This window comes from Musca autumnalis, unplaced genomic scaffold, assembly GCF_047663935.1.
Source record: "Musca autumnalis isolate F117 unplaced genomic scaffold, ASM4766393v1 scaffold_4, whole genome shotgun sequence".
Taxonomy (NCBI): domain Eukaryota; kingdom Metazoa; phylum Arthropoda; class Insecta; order Diptera; family Muscidae; genus Musca; species Musca autumnalis.
Genome location: NW_027411977.1, coordinates 37,985,067 through 38,001,466, shown reverse-complemented (window position 1 = coordinate 38,001,466; position 16,400 = coordinate 37,985,067). Strand labels below are relative to the sequence as shown.

General features: G+C 35.7%; 2 protein-coding genes across 2 annotated transcripts; one reads left to right on the top strand and one right to left on the bottom strand.

Moving 5' to 3' along the window:
* Positions 1–825: 825 nt before the first annotated feature.
* On the bottom strand, positions 826–6,698 carry Golgin104 (coiled-coil domain-containing protein 186). The gene is made up of 9 exons (XM_073987119.1): positions 5,755–6,698; positions 4,650–4,862; positions 4,397–4,580; positions 3,999–4,153; positions 3,798–3,940; positions 3,551–3,731; positions 1,742–2,287; positions 1,214–1,573; positions 826–1,148 (listed from the first exon to the last, which is right to left on the bottom strand). The coding sequence occupies exons 1-9, from the start codon at positions 6,430–6,432 to the stop codon at positions 1,074–1,076; spliced, it is 2,535 nt and encodes an 844-aa protein (XP_073843220.1). The 5' UTR covers positions 6,433–6,698; the 3' UTR covers positions 826–1,073.
* Positions 6,699–12,596: 5,898 nt separating this feature from the next.
* Positions 12,597–13,939, top strand: Pex2 (peroxisomal biogenesis factor 2). Its single transcript, XM_073984752.1, has 4 exons — positions 12,597–12,777; positions 12,838–12,915; positions 13,002–13,433; positions 13,499–13,939. The coding sequence occupies exons 1-4, from the start codon at positions 12,739–12,741 to the stop codon at positions 13,811–13,813; spliced, it is 864 nt and encodes a 287-aa protein (XP_073840853.1). The 5' UTR covers positions 12,597–12,738; the 3' UTR covers positions 13,814–13,939.
* Positions 13,940–16,400: the final 2,461 nt, after the last annotated feature.

Genomic DNA, 16,400 nt, shown 5'->3' with positions numbered 1-16,400 from the left:
TTTTTATTTCTTTCTCTTTTCAAAATATTCTGGCTTTTTTCTTTCAATAAAAATAAAGGTTTCATTCAATTTGGAAAAGGTTTCATTTGATTTGGAAAAGGTTTCATTTAATTTGGAAAAGGTTTCATTTGGTTTGGAAAAGGTTTCATTTAATTTGGAAAAGGTTTCATTCAATTTGGAAAAAGTTTCATTCAATTTGGAAAAGGTTTCATTTAATTTGGAAAAGGTTTCATTTAATTTGGAAATGCTATATATATTTTTGTGATCAGAGCAACGAGACCTACCTGTGGTAAAAATTTCAAAAAAATCGGACGTGCGCGTGTAAACTTGTCTTGTTCCATTACAGCCATTAAACACTTTTCTATCGGGTATGTTCTCAGACACACATCACACCTCAAGCATTTTGTTTACCACATTTACTCCTATTTTCTGCGAATTCCTTGGGGCTAAGATTCATTGGGGCATTTAAAAAGAAGAGTAAACCCTAGTCCGTCCATAAAATACTCGAAAAAAGCGTTAATAGGGTGAACAAAATGCTTGAGGCGTGAAGTGAGAGGTGAAGTGTCTCAGAACATACCCGTATAAGTGTTGTACGACACGCCCTTCGGACTCGGCGATAAAAAGTAGGTCCCTTCAGGTCGCCTAAAAGATTTCCTTTGCCTCGTCTAGAAAACTCCCTTCACCTCAACTCGTCTGTAACAGACTCCTTTCGGCTCGTCTATAAATACTCCCTTCAGCTTGGCTATAAAGACTCAACTCGTCTGTAACAAACTCCTATCATGCTTTCCGACTCCTTTTATCCACCAATAAATCTTTAAAATTCTATTTTTACGGTATGAAACCTTTCTCATTTATATTTTGATTTATAATAAATTAGTCTAGTATTTACACATACGAGTACATAATTTGTTCGTTTAACTAAAACAGATTATTTGTATAATGGAGCAAAAATTTGGAATATATACTAAAAATGTCATACATAAATACATTAAAATGTATACATGGAATAATACTTAAGGAATATACATGTTATTTTAAAATAATAAATTAGATTTTTCGTTATTTGCAACACACTAGCGTTTGGATTCCAATTGCCTTAACTTTCTTGTTAGATTGTCCACCTCCAATCCGAGTACATCTAAATTTTCCTAGAAAACAAAACAAAAAAAAATATTTTTCAAAATACATAATTTTTTTTAAATTTTGTTTTCACCTTCAGGGTTATATTTTTCAGCAGAGTATCCTCCAAAACAGCTTGTAATTTTTTATTAATTTCTAAAGACAGCTCCAAAGACATGCTCTTGTTTTCGACACCCTTTATGCCGCCATAAATCGCTGACATAACACCATTGCCATATTTGGCCAATTCACTTTTGTTTTGATCACTTTTCGAGGAGGTTAAGGCACCAGCCTGTTCCCTTAGCATATAATGTTGGACGACTTTGGATTTCTTTTGAAGTTCTGCAACCAGTGACAAGCTGTGTTGTTCTAGAAAATCGATTTTCTCGGCTTGACGGGCGGAAGCTTGTTGTAAACGTAAAATACGCTCAACCAAGTGTTTTTTGGAAGGTCCCTGGAAAAGTAAAACATTTAAAAATATAACAGTGGAAAAATTATTGGGGTTATCATGAACGGCAATTCCCCGTGAATTTTTTCACTTTCTCCCTTAAGTTGCAACGGCGGAAAAACAAAACTCACGGAGAAATTTCATTCATGATAACCCCCTATGCGTTTATCTTACCTTATTTTCATCTTTAAAATCTAATTCTCTTCCAGTTACAGTATCCGATTCAGAAGATTCACTACCTCTTCGACTACTACCCGCAGTGGAGCTAACACTTTGTACGGTGTTACTTATACTACTTTGTCGACTATGTGACCTTTTTGTATCCATGGTATTTGCTGGCCTATCGTCTTGTTTGTGGTGATAGCCATTATTTTGATGGTGCGTGGATGGTTGTTGACATCTTGAACATATAAAGCTGTTTGGGGTATCACCTTGTTGTTCAGAAGACTTTTTTAATTTCATAATTTCCCGTTGCAATTCTTTGACAATTGTATTGTGTTTATTTTTGGTTGCTTCAAAATCTCCCTGTACATTTTCCAATTTTAATTTGGTATTTTCATAGAGTTTAGTTTTCTCTGACAAATGTTTGGCAAGCAGCACCCGTTCCTCATTCTTTTGAGATTGCTCCTGTTTTAGCTGTTCTTCGAGTGCCAAATATTTATCATCGTAGGCTAATTTTTCTTTCTTTAGCAATTGGTTTTCAGCTTCTATTCCTTGCGCCTAGAAAAATAGGTTATAAACATATCAGATAAAGTCTTCATCAGTCTACTTTTCGCTTGCCTATAAAGATTCCCTTCAACTCGTACCCTCCTTAACGCTCATCTATAAAGACTCCCTTTTGCTCGTCTCTAAAGACTCCCTTCAGCTCGTCTATAAAGACTCCCTTAAGCTCGTCTATAAAGACTCCCTTCAGCTCGTATATAAAGACTCCCTTCAGCTCGTCTATAAACACTTCCTTCAGTTCGTCTATAAAGACTCCCTTCAGCTCGTCTATAAAGACTCCCTTCAGCTCGTATATAAAGACTCCCTTCAGTTCGTCCTATTGCTTGGCTATAAAGACTCCCTTCAGCTCGTCTATAAAGACTCCCTTCAGCTCGTCTATAAAGACTCCCTTCAGCTCGTCTATAAAGACTCCCTTCAGCTCGTCTATAAAAACTCCCTTAAGCTCGTCTATAAAGACTCCCTTAAGCTCGTCTATAAAGACTCCCTTAAGCTCGTCTATAAAGACTCCCTTAAGCTCGTCTATAAAGACTCCCTTAAGCTTGTCTATAAAGACTCCCTTAAGCTCGTCTATAAAGACGCCCTTAAGCTCGTCAATAAAGACTCCCTTAAGCTCGTCAATAAAGACTCCCTTAAGCTCGTCTATAAAGAATCCCTTAAGCTCGTCTATAAAGACTCCCTTCAGCTCGTCTATAAGGATTCCCTTCAGCTCGTCTATAAAGACTGCCTTCAGCTCGTCCATAAAGACTCCTCTCAGCTCGTCTATAAAGACTCCCTTCAGCTCTTCTATAAAGACTCCCTTCAGCTCGTCTATAAAGACTCTCCTCAGCTCGTCTATAAAGACTCTCCTCAGCTCGTCTATAAAGACTACCTTCAGCTCTTCTATAAAGACTCCTTTCAGCTCGTCTATAAAGACTCTCTTCAGCTCGTCTATAAAGACTCCCTTCAGCATGTCCATAAGGACGCCTTTCAGCTCGTATATAAAGACTCCCTTCAGCTCGTCTATAAATACTGCCTTTAGATCGTCTATAAAGACTGCCTTTAACTCATGTATTAAGACTTCCTTTAATTTGTCTATAAAGACTGCCTTCAACATGTCTATAAAGACTGCCTTCACCTCATCTAAGAAAACTACCTTCAAAACGTTTATAAAGACTACCTTCTGCTCGTGTAAAGATTGCCTTTCATCTCGTCTGCAAATACCCCCTCAATTTTTTCATCTATAAAGACTCCTCTTCAGCCCGTCTATTGTAAATTACATACCTTGGATTTCAGCAAACATATCTGATTTTGCATATCCACAATGCTGCCGCTCATTTCCATATTAAAGCTTAATAATTCTTTTTCCTTTTCATGTAACAATTTTAAATCCTGTTCACTGTCCGCCAAACGCTGTTTGGCTTCATCGAGTTCTGCCGTCAAATTTGCTAGTTTTTCTTCGTTTCTGAAATTACAATAGAGCACAATGTAACATTTTGAAATGAAGTTGAGCTTTTCTTCCTTTTCTTACAAGGTATTTTGCGTTTTCAAAACCTGCAACTCTTCCAGTTGTCCACGTAATTTAGCAGATTGTAACATTTCTTCACTATACGAATTTTGTATTTGATTGTGTTCCTCTTGCAGGTGATTGTAGGCCTCAGATAGTTGGGTTTTCTAAAATTAACGTAGTGTTTAAATATTTGTATGCTATACAAATTATTTATTATAGTACCTCTTGAGTTTCCTGTTTCAACTGATCTTGCAGTTGTTTTATAACTTCCTTTTGTGTTTCTGTTTCCTTCAGCAGCTTGTCCAAGTGTTCCGACTTACTGGCAATTTCGTGTTTGAGTAGTATGGTTTGGGCCTCAAATTCAATTTTTAATTTTTCTAAGTATAAAAAAGCAAAAGGAACTACTTTAGTAAATATTTGAGCCAAAATCTAGTCAAGGGACACAACGCGGATCTTTTCAAAAAATTTACTACAGGTAGCTCGTGAAAGTTTGATCCCAACATTAAATCTTTATTTTTTTGTTCTCGTGATATGGAACTTCATGGAAAACAAGTTTTTAGCCCTTATAAATTGTGTCCTTAAACCGTACATGGTTCCATATTTTAATTCCATGTTATTACCATTGGCTTTTTCTTCCAATTTATTTGGTGCATTCCTTTCCTCTTCCAATTTGCGCTCCAATGCCAACTTAGCCTCGGTTTCCATATTTAATTTGTTCATGTGATATTTTAGCTTTGATTCTAAATGGCCATAATCGGTCTTTAACTTTTCACATTCTCTTTGGTATTTTCGTACTTCGTTGCACTAAAAAAGCAAATAATTCCAAATTAATTAAAATTACATTTTCCAATTGTTCCATCATATCCATCATACCTTTTCATCCATTAAATAAGCTATCCGCGATTTCTCTTCATTTAATGCTTGGAATTTTGTGGTATAGTTCTTAATTTCCTTCTTGGCGTCAGCCAAATGTTTTTCAATAGCTTCCTTTTCCTTTTTAGCATCAATGACATTTTTCTCTTTCATGGCAAATTGTATGACTGTGGATTCCCGGGCCTTGTTAGCTAAATCCTTTTCACGTCGGAACTGTAGGGGAAAATAATGGGAAGATGTTTCAGAATTTGAAATAATTTAGAACTAGAATTTTAGGAATAAGTGACATTTAAGAACACCGCCATAATTGCAGTGATATTCTAACGATAAAGTATTAGGCTTATAGCTGCCGGCCGTATAATTGAAGTGAGACCAAATTTTCTTATAAAGAGCGATGAGTTTTTCCGAACCCACCCTAATGACCCTATAGTCAGGGAACTTCTAAGGGAAATTGGGAGGTTGGTCGCTGAGCACAAAATAAAAGTGACAAGATCATCTAATGAGTTCCACAATTGGGACCAAATGAAGTAAATCGTGTGCAAATGTTAAGCCACTTTCAAAGACTGATATTTGTCGTCTCCCAACAGACAATTTTTTTTAAACTTCCCGATATATGGGTCTTGACCTTAACGTGGGTAATATTGACATCGTTTTAAAGCTTGTATAGTGTACTTTGGTGTAGCATAGCCGACTTTTGGGCCTGTCATAGGAGACAACCATAAACTTACAAATTAAAAGAAGGTTCTTTGGGTAGCCGACACTTGCACCTTTCTTATTTCTTTATTGTTGACAGCATTAGAAAGTAGTCTTCATAAGCTTCTCAACGACATCCATATTGCATAGGTTATTAGGGTTAAATAAGTCAAGAAATATGGCCTCTCCCGGAAACTATATACTGTTTTAAAGAGGACGACTATATTAACAAAAATTGCAAGCCAAACCACACTTTTTTCCATGTGTGTAAACCAAATAACTGCAAGTGTTCCTAAACTAGAATCGTTTCCAATACAGATGTACTTTTTGTTGAAACGAAACAAAAAAGTAAATACGCCGTAAGTATAGTCTCATTAAAAAAGCATCTAAAAAGTGGAAGAATTTGTCATACCGCTTCTTTCTCCTTCTCCAATATGGCATTTTCTCTCTGGAACAGAGATATCATATTATCTTTCTGGGTCAAAGCTGCTTGTAACTGTTCCAACTGTTGCTGTTGTTGCAGTAATTTTGCTTGACATTCTTTAAGTTTGTTGAGTTCTTCATTGGATGTATATTGTTGTTGGTTCGATGGCGGCGTTTGCGATTCTCTTTGAATATCAACAGCAGCAGAAGCATTCTCTACAAGATCGGTGTAACGCATTGAAGAGGGAGATACACTTGTTTTGGTTGAGACATCGTTTGTTGTGACACTTTCAACATTTTTAGATTTTGTTGGTGACGTTGTTACCTCTTTGCCCTCACCCTCTTGGCCAATGTTTGTATTGCTGACATTTTCTGTTATTGATTTCATATCTTTACGATTTTTATCATCTTTTGATTTGGCTTTTTCATCTACATTTGAGGTGTTAATTGGACTTGGGGTTTTCGTTGTAACTTCTGCATCTGTGTGATTTCCAATCTGGTCATTGTTGTCACCCTCCCTGGCCTCCTCTGCCTCTATGTGTGTTTGTGTTGATTGTGGGTTGGTGGTGTTATTGCGTTCATTGCTTTCATTATCAATGGAATGTTGTTCTTCAGGATTTTGCGGTTGTATTGTTGTGACTGGCTTTGAGTTCTCTGGGTATTCCATTTTGTCCCTTTTGGTGGATTTGAATATGTTCTTTATTATTTTAGAACGTTTATTAAATTAACAAAACATTTTTACAAGAAAATGTATATTTTAACAGACAAATTTGCAATATTTGGCGACGGAAAAAAATTTGCTGTGTTTACGCGTCAAATTACATTACAAACTGTCAAACTCTCTTCTCTCTCTGCAACAATTAAGGCAGGGTTGCAAAATTTAGTATTTGACAACCCAGCGTTGCCAGTATTTGTCTTGACCTTAAATTCTTCAAAAACTTTCACCAAAAATCCCCAGATTTTATTGAAATTGAACAAAATCACAAGTATTATTTAAAAAATATTTGGTCTGTTCCTCTACTTCTGAAAATGATAAAACCGGCAAAAGTAGTAAAAGTTGAAAACGGCTCCCATATGAATTGTATTGTGTCTGAAGTAAAGGAACGCTTTTCGAATAAAAAGTTGTAAAACTTGAAGATTCTTGAACGTAAAGGAACGGGGCTTTAATTAGAAAAAAATTTATTGTATTTTTAGACTGCAGAATTTACAAGTTATGTAGTTATTTCAGCTAAAGCCCATATTTTTGGTATGTTCCAGTACTGCAAGAATCTACTAATTTTTACTATTTTTCCCGATAAAAGGTGTGTCTTTTTACATGATAATATGTAATAATTATTACGACATGTTACTAAATGCTGTCTTTTTACACAAAAGTTCAGTAAAAGAGAGCGAAGTGAGAGAACAATTTTGACAGTTGTTTGCTGAGAAATTGCTAAAAGTTGCTGAAAGAATTTTTCCCAGCAACATTTAGCAAGTTCGATCAGCTGTTTTTTAATGGCCAGCTGCTGAATGTTTTGTCTTATTTGTGTGGAAAAATACTATAAATATTACAATTCAGCTATATTTATTGATTATTTTATTAATTATTTTTATTTATTTTGCTTAAAATTGAAGAACTTTTTCATTGCCTTTGAGTTAGATTTTCTTTCATGCATTGGCGCCAATGTTTTTGTTTTGGTTATCAACTGTTATCTTGCTAAAGTTTACTAAATGCTGTCTTTTTACTTTTTTCTCTATTTTCGTATCAAAGAGTAAAATCCCTCTTACTCTCTGAAAAGAAGTTACTGAATAATTATTACTGAAAAAGTAAAAAGACACAACTAAAATAAAGAAAAAGTATTATCGTAGTATCGTGCAGGAAATCGTATCGTGCATGGCAATAGTTGCTTCAAATATTTGAAGAACAAAATGTTTAGTTAAATTGAAGCAGGCAGTGGTAGAAAAGGCTTCGGATGAAGTCACTCATCCTCATCAGAGTGACTACGCTAATACGTAAAGCAAGAAGATCTTTTCGTTATTGACTTCATTACATATGTTTTGGTCTGTTCAAGAACTGCAAGAATCTACTAATTTTTACTATTTTTCCCATAAAATAAAGGGGAAATTGTTGTCATAGTAAAAATTAGTAGATTCTTCCAGGTTCTGGAGCAGAGCATTTGTCTTTTTTACAATGTTAAGATAACAAAAAACGAAATACTCCGACACAATTGTCACAATTGTACAATCATCAGATTTAGAAAATTGATCATTTTAGCTCTGTTCCTTTACGTGCAAGAATCTTCAAGGTTTACCACTTTTTACTCGAAAAGCGTTCCTTTACTTCTGACACTATACAATTCAGTTTACAACTTTTATGGCTACTTTACACGATATGTATTTTGCATATGGGTTGTCACTTTTTATATACAAAATGTATACGCAAAGTGACAACACATATGTAAAATAACATATCGTGTAAAGTACCCATTACCACTTTTGCCGGATTTACCATTTTCGAAAGTAAAGGAACAGACCATTTGATTAATTTTATTGTCACTCTTAAGCTGAAAACAGATACAACGTTTGATTAAAGTTTTGCGTTGGGCGTCGAGAAAAAAACAACAACAACAGGGCGACGACGATACGAAAGTCCAGCGTTTATCTGTTTGTCGGCATATATTTCAAATGAATTTGAATTTTTCGGCATCATGCCCAACAGTGTAAAAACGGCCCAAACGACACAAAACTTTACCCAAACGTTGTATGTGTTTCCAGCTTTAAGCTTTAAGCACTAACAATACCAAGCCGAACTAATTGCGGGTCGTAAACATCCATGGAAGTTTAACTCATTTATCGTTGAGTCGAGCATAATGACCGATGATTTCTTGCAAGTAAAAAACGAAAGCCGAAGATTCAAAGCAACTCAACCGTCATAATGTGACTGGCTCATAAGACATATCGGCTGTGGAATGGCTTCTTTGTCATCGAACTTTCTTCTTTGAAATGCAATTTGTTACTGCACCAGGTTGTTCTTCCTTGTAGAAAATATTCAAAACATTAGTATGGTGTGCCAATAGTTGAATGGGATTTGGGAAGAATATGTGGATGAGTTGGGTTATTGTACTGAATGTGGAAGAAATGGGCTGTAGTATGAATGGATGATAGTATGGATGGCTTTGTTTAATATGTGTATGGATGGATATGTGTGATATTAATGATCTGTTCCAGAACTGCAGCAATCTAATAATTTTTAATATTTTTTTCCGATAACATAAAAGACAAAATGCTATTGTAGTAAAAAATAGTAGCTTCTTGCAGTTTCTGGAACAAAGCATAAATGTGTGTGTTGGATGTTAAAGTTGATTTGCTATTGCTTAGGTCCACATGGCTTCGACGGTGCGCAGTAGTCAACGGCCTTTGTCGGCAATTCGGACACCGGACAAGAGTGCCTGAAACCACCCAGACCTCAGCTGCTCCAGGATTGGTCTGGTCCACTGTCAGATATAGCGGGGGGCTATTCATTAAGGACGATGTTCTGGGACTATCCTTCAACGGCCTGAAAGATCGAACGAGTTCAGACCTGCCACAATTGATATTCTTTTTAGGTCTTTCCATATGTGGAGTAGAGGAGGATCCTGCCTCACAAGGTGATGGTTGGGGTGATTTGGCAGATGACAGGCCGGTAGGAACTGTCTTGCAAGCAACACATTATGTTGGCGTACCGACAGTATCCTAGTTTCCTCATATAGAACGACACTCGACATCTGTTTTGAACCACTTGCAAGTTCCGCCATTGGGTATCGCTCAAGAAAGATTACCAAACTGTGGCAGCATAGCTCAGCGATTGATTGATGATCCAGCGCTTGGCAGTGTTGAGTCCATGATGTCACCAATCAAAGCCGAGTGATCCATCGTGTCAAATGTCACAGTACCTGCTGGCGGTCGGGTTTGATTGAGGCCGTTCACAATATATTTCGTAATCTCAATTAATGCCGTGGTGGTACTGTGAGCTTTCCGGAATCCGTGTTGATGGCCTACTGGCTGTAGATGGTCGGCGAGTGTTGGTAACAGCAGCACTTCCAAAATCTTGGCTATGTGTGACAGTAATGTAATTAGACTGTATGGCTCTCCTAGATTACCCGGTTTATCTGGGTTTGGAACTGGAATAACCCTTGCAACTTTCTAAATTCTGGTAAAACAATTTTGTTAAGAGAGAGAGATAGAAATTGTGCGCGAAATTCCATTGCCGCTGGGCCTAGGTGCTTTAACATGATCATCGAGATGCCTTCCAGACGCTTGCAGCTTTCTAAAGCTCTGGTAAAACAATTTTGTTAACGGAGATAGAAATTGCGCGAGAAATTACATTGCTGCTGGGCCTAGTTGCCTCAACATGATCATCGAGATGCCTTCCAGACCGTGAGCTTTGGCCTTGGAGATTGTGACTTCAGACCGTGTGAAGGAGCATACCGTTGAATCACGTCGGAGTTTCCTTAGTTTTCTCAATATGGCTCAAGTGATGGATGGGATGGTATTTGGCAGAACTTATTGCCGCCTTTTCCGACATCCGATATCTGGCTCGAACGGAATCGCGATATTACCCTGGTTATTCTTATTGTCAGATAGACTTTTATTGTAGACCACAGCTTGTACAAAGCATAGCAGTTGTTTAGGTGATTAATCATATTTCTTGACAGTTCTGGTTAATTAGAGAGTTGATCTCTATTGTCAGGCACGCAATCGTTTGGCCATCTCGTTTGCTTTCGAAAAACAAAGCTCAGAAGTGCGATTCTCTAACTAATTTTTTGAGATACCGACACAAATCTGTATAATTAAATTGCTTATAATTTCGGTAAATAGCTTTTCGGTCAGTTACCGAGAAATAATAATTAGTGCCGTCAATTTCTATTCATAATTTTGCGTTTTATTAAACGCTTTTGCATTTAGCGCTCCTCTCCTTTTGGTTCACGTATATGACCCTACGGTACCACGCTCAGAACCAGATCCGTTATGTAGACCTTGTCTAGACCCAGCAAAATCTTCGATGCCAAGGATGCTATTGAATCATGGGTGCAAGTGATCTGGCATGCCATCTTTTTAGCATTTTCACTCATGAATTTTATATGAGCGTGACCACCATAAGATGACATTAATTTTCGGATCTTAAGATGACATTCATTGTCGGATCCTAAGAATGTCATTTTGACCGATGCTTTGACATGTCATTTTCACCTACCCTTTGGCATGACGTTTTCATGTCTTGTTTGGAAAATGGAAAATTCTGTATTGAAATATGATTTTCATGACAAACCAAACTCTTTATTAATTCAAACTAATTCATGAAATAACTAGAACTAATTTATCAGCATAAAGTTTACACCCAAAATTTCAATTTTATCACCGCCGCTGCACCGCAACAGAGTTTACTTCGTCCACTCTCAGCCACTGATTTTGTTTCATCTTACAAAAGCTTTTCTACTATCTTCTCATCACCAGTTCAGATTTCGACATGGACCCCAACAGCCTATCCTTTAAGAATTTCTAGTTCGTGAACCTACATTTAATTTGTAATTTTATAACAAAAATTTTGGAAATGTATACTCTTTTGTTTTGATGTCGCCAAAGACGTATAGCAATAAAGACCCGAACAAATGCATTTTCCAAAAACATATGCTAATAGTTCCACATTTTGGTTACAGATGGCTACACAACACACTGGAATTGATAACAGCAATGCCATTTCTCGCGCAGAAAGCATAAACGTCGTGTTTTGTGGCTAAAATGTGTTTCTTCACTATTTTTTATTTAATAAAAAAACAAAAGTCGACGCCGTAAAATTTGAGTTTTTCTTGTCAATATTCCAATGAGTAACAGTTTTCGTATAACAGAATGTTGCTATAATATCGTAGCAACAGAGGTTAACTCCCTCTACAGTTAATTTTTCACAATTGACTTTTCCTATCTTATAATATTGACATCTTTAATGTCGCTACATGTGGGGATGTACAAATCGACTTGTTTGTTTCTCGTGATCTGTACAAATGATTCAAATGCTAATGAAAAAATCGGATCTTTCACGACTTCCTTTGCATGGGTTTAAATGCTAATAAAAAGATCGGATCTTTCACGACTTGCTTTGAACCAATGCAAAATATGCCATTAATAGAACCCCTTCCTTCAAATTTTGCTGGGCATCTTGGGGGGCTGACCCGGTTACTTCGGTTATTTTAGCCGGTTCCTCTGAATATGTGCATATTTCCTTATTTGTGCATTAAAACTATGAGTTTTAAGAACAGCTATATCTCAAGAATAGTCCCTTCTAGAAAAACTATTATAAAGACAAACTTTTAGATAATTTTTCGGTCTACAATATCTACTTTAATATCTACTTTTTGATTAGATCGACCGTTTTCAAAAAATAAGTTCGAAAACCTAAAAAACTCTTAAAATTTGACTTTGGTCCCCGAATAAGTTTTTTGCACAAATGGGATCGATGGGGACTTTTAGGACGATGCTTCTAGTGGCAAACCCAATTCTTCATCAAAATTCAGGTTTTTGTGGTTTAAAAAAGAAAAAAAAGAAATAAAGTGGCGTCTTGTTACTACGATTTCTTCGCAGAAGAAGAACTCGCAAACACCAATGACAGTGTCCCTTAAGACAAATTTTTACTGAAATTAACAATATTAAATATCGAAAAATCGTAAATGTAATAAGGTCTCTCGAATCTTTTCAGTTTTCCCCTAATTCCCATGTCAATTTTTGTCCCCATTTCCAAAAATAAATCCCACAATTGGGGAAAATCCACAATACCGACAACGCTGTGACAAACTGTCATTTTTACAATCAGCTGTTTTGGAGAGTCACAAAAATTAAAAAAAAACTGTTTGTTTATCTTTGTTGTTGTTTTTTAACTTGACCATTGACCGATCCATGCCGCACACCCAAATCCTACAAATGTTGATATAAATACGAAAATAGTTTGGGAAAAATTAACTAAATGGAGACCAAAAATCAATATGTTCCTAGGGTCAATCAGGTATGCATGGAATTCAACATTTTAAAGATATGGAAAAAGTAAATTTAACGGTTTTTACAGATTGACGCCATCACATTGAACAAAGATATTACGCGTATGATAAGAGAAAATTTGTTGGAAAATTTACAGGCCATATCAGTAAGTATAATTTACAAGAAACCATTAATTGCCGTACAGCAAAACAACTCGGTTTAAGTTAATGGATGTTTGTGTTATCGTTTTAGCCCATATTGTATTTAAAGATACAGCCTGAATTGGATTTGTTAATACAATCTGCCATTTGGTTTGGTTCAGTCGGAAAACGATGCTCAACTTTCGGACAACAGCTTCTAGTTTTGGCTTATGACTCGGAACGTCTGACCATTTCAAGATTGATTTTACATTTCTGCCTTACAGTACTTCCAAGTTACATTAAGAAGTTGGAAGAACGACGTTTAAATCGTAGAGTGGAATGGCTTTCCAAGGCCATAGAATATGGTGAGAATGCCGCTCTCATACTGTCTGTACTGAATTTCTTTAGGTTTTTAAAGACCGGCAGAAAACCTACGCTTATTGATTTCATGCTTGGCTTGGACTATATTAGTTTACGCCATAATCAAAGAAGAGATATTGGTTATAAATACTTGACCCGTGAATTGTTATGGGGTGGATTTATGGTAAGTCAATCAATACGTATTTTTTTGAAGGATTAACAGATAAAACAATATTCTCACTTGTTTAGGAAATATTGGGTTTAGTTTTGCCCATCATCAATTTCCGCAAAGTGCAACGTGTTGCAAGGAATATGTTCAAATCAAAGAAAGCCGAAGAAATTGATGAAGCTGGTCACCCGCTACACCCAACCAATAGGAAACCAAAATTAACTCCCACCACAACATGTGCATATTGTGGCCAACGTCCCACATTGCCACATTATATGGGTTGTGAACATATCTATTGTTATTATTGTTTGTCAGCTAATATATCAACAGATTCGAAATTTTGTTGTACTGCCTGTGACAGTCCGGTTTCTGAAAATGGTATAGAACCCCTGTAATTAAGCTATAAATTTTGTTATTAGTTGAAAGCATAATGTTATAGTCTAAGCAAGGTCGAAGTGTGGTCATAGGGTATCATTTTATACAAGAAAAATACATAAAAATAAAAAAATATCTTAAATACTTCGGCAGTTTTGTGTAGATGTGTATTACTTTATTATTGTAAGGTAATGCAGCTTAATCACAGTTTTGTTGTATTTAAATTTTAAAAACAACAAGTTTAGTAGTGGGATGTACATACCCTGTAGGAAGTGTGGGGTCATGTGTTGACATGTCGCCACTTTGTCTACTAATATGGTGACAAAGTCAACACTTTGTCACCAGGTTGTCAACTATTGATACCTTTACCTTAATAAGAAGAAGCATTGTGTATATTGACAGATGATAGCCCAACGAAGCATCCTTTTTTTATTTTCTTAATTGTTTTTTGTAAAAATCAATAAAATATCGTGAAAACTAAAAGCATATAATTTCAATAACAAGTATGAGCAAAAGAAAATATAAAAGACATGTGAAAAATAAACAATTGTATAGCAAAGTATGAATTCTGAGGCGACTAGCAACATTTGTGGTGAAATTTCGACAATTAGACATTATGTGGAACCTTTAGAGAAGATTGTGGAGCCTGATGTATATATTGTCCCGTCTCGCTGGAAATGCTGAATGCAAACTAAACAATGTTGAAGAATTATTTGGCAAAAATCGATTGTGAGATTTTTCCAAACTTATACAGCTGTAATAGGCAAGCAAATATAAGCACATATTTTTTATTTATGTTTATTTATACATGTTTATTCTTTTCAATCTCTAGATGTTATATCAACATTCAGCGAATCGCCTGATAAAACGTTAAGTGCAATAGCAGAAGAACTATTTTAAGCAGACAAGTCATTGGTGCGTCTTGGCCAAGAAAATAAAACGAAAACTTTTTATTATTTATATGTAGCCTTGAAAACATTGTCTTTATTTACTAATTTTTACTTATGTGGAATCTTTGGCTTAGCCATTTAAAAAGATAAAAATACTGTAATACGCAATTTGCACATTTTTAGCATTTTCAATATTATTTGTTTTATTCTTTAATCAAATATAGTATTTAAACAAATGTGTAGCTTCATCTTCTTATTAAACGTACTATATAGCTGTTTTATCTATGAAAAGTTCCAAATAAGCTAAAAATTTAGTATTGAATATCTGGTACTATTGACTCACTACCTCCATTGTCTATACTGACTCACTACCTCCAATGACTATACTGACTTACTACCTCCAATGTCTATACTGACTCACTACCTCCAATGTCAACACATGGTTCCTTAGGAACTACTGACTTACTATTGACATACTAGTTCCATTGTCAGTACTGACTTTCGAATGACACGTTCATACAAAATGTTTATAGGAAATTACATTAGTTGTCTACAGTTTGTCAGTAGTACTGTTGACAATGTCAGTAGTAAGTCAGTATAGATTCACTATTGACATTTCCTACAGGGTAGTTAAAATTTATTTAATTTCGGGAAGAACAGGGAAGACTAGTTTTGGCCATCAGTTCTCTTCTCAATCCCACGGCAGCGGGATTGACCCGGAACCAAAAGTGTTGCGGCCAGCGGCTGCCAACCCAGCATTATATGCTGCTACAACAGCAACATCAGTTCTCTTAGGGGTCGATTATGGATAGCAACTCAACTTTAGTTGCGTTGCCAGAAGAGAAAATCATGCAATTAAAATGATCAAAAATGCGGAAATTTTTGTCAAATTCAGTCAAAATCAGTGTTTTGAACCTTCAGCTATTAATTTAATTGTAAAAGGTACAAATTTTAATGCGGAAATAGAAAATTCTATTACCAAATTTGCTGTGGGCAACGCAACTGGAGTTGGGTTGCTATCCATAATCGACCCCTTAATTCTTTGTATTGAATAGAACTGATGAGGCCAAGTTGCGTTGGCCGAAACCAGTCTTCCCTCCCTTTCCCGAAATTAAATCAATTTTAACTACATTTCACTAAAAAATTTGTTTTTATTTTTTTAATAATAAAATATCGTATGTAGTTGTGGATTAAGAAAATCATGTATCTTTATACGAATGTAGTCATTTGTTCCAAGATTGGCAGTAAAATGTATTGGCCGTATAAAGTCTAGTTTTTATAAAACCTTGACTTAAGTTAGTGAAATAGAAACAGAAAAGGAATACAAGAGATACGTATTACAAAGCAAAAATGGAGTTTAGAACTAAAAAGTCGAGGAGTTGATCTTTCAATTTTTACTAAGAGCTGAAGAGTCGACTTAACGATCATTCGATTTTATTATCAACAGATTTTTTGACTTTTCAACAAGTTGAGAAATTTTTGGTAGATCTCCAGGGACGCACTATTGAGTTGTACAATCTAGTTCATTTGAAAGATCTAGTTCAATAGTTCAGCTCTTTTAACTGAACTAGTTCAGTAATCTAGTTCATAGTTCACTATCCGGTTCATTCATTCGGATCATAATCGTTCAATCAAACGCATACATACAGTATCGGCCAAAACTAAAGCACCCCCTCAGTAAATTTTTTTGAAATGATAATTTTTTTATAAATTTATA

Coding starts and splice junctions, on each gene's coding strand:
- Golgin104 (XM_073987119.1), bottom strand. CDS start 6,432: ATGGAATACCCAGAGAACTCAAAGCCAGTCACAACAATACAACCGCAA. Junction 3,941..3,998: donor TGAAACAGGAAACTCAAGAG/GTACTATAATAA, acceptor CGTTAATTTTAG/AAAACCCAACTATCTGAGGC. Junction 1,149..1,213: donor TGAAAAATATAACCCTGAAG/GTGAAAACAAAA, acceptor TTTGTTTTCTAG/GAAAATTTAGATGTACTCGG.
- Pex2 (XM_073984752.1), top strand. CDS start 12,739: ATGGAGACCAAAAATCAATATGTTCCTAGGGTCAATCAG. Junction 12,778..12,837: donor ATGTTCCTAGGGTCAATCAG/GTATGCATGGAA, acceptor CGGTTTTTACAG/ATTGACGCCATCACATTGAA. Junction 12,916..13,001: donor AAAATTTACAGGCCATATCA/GTAAGTATAATT, acceptor TTATCGTTTTAG/CCCATATTGTATTTAAAGAT.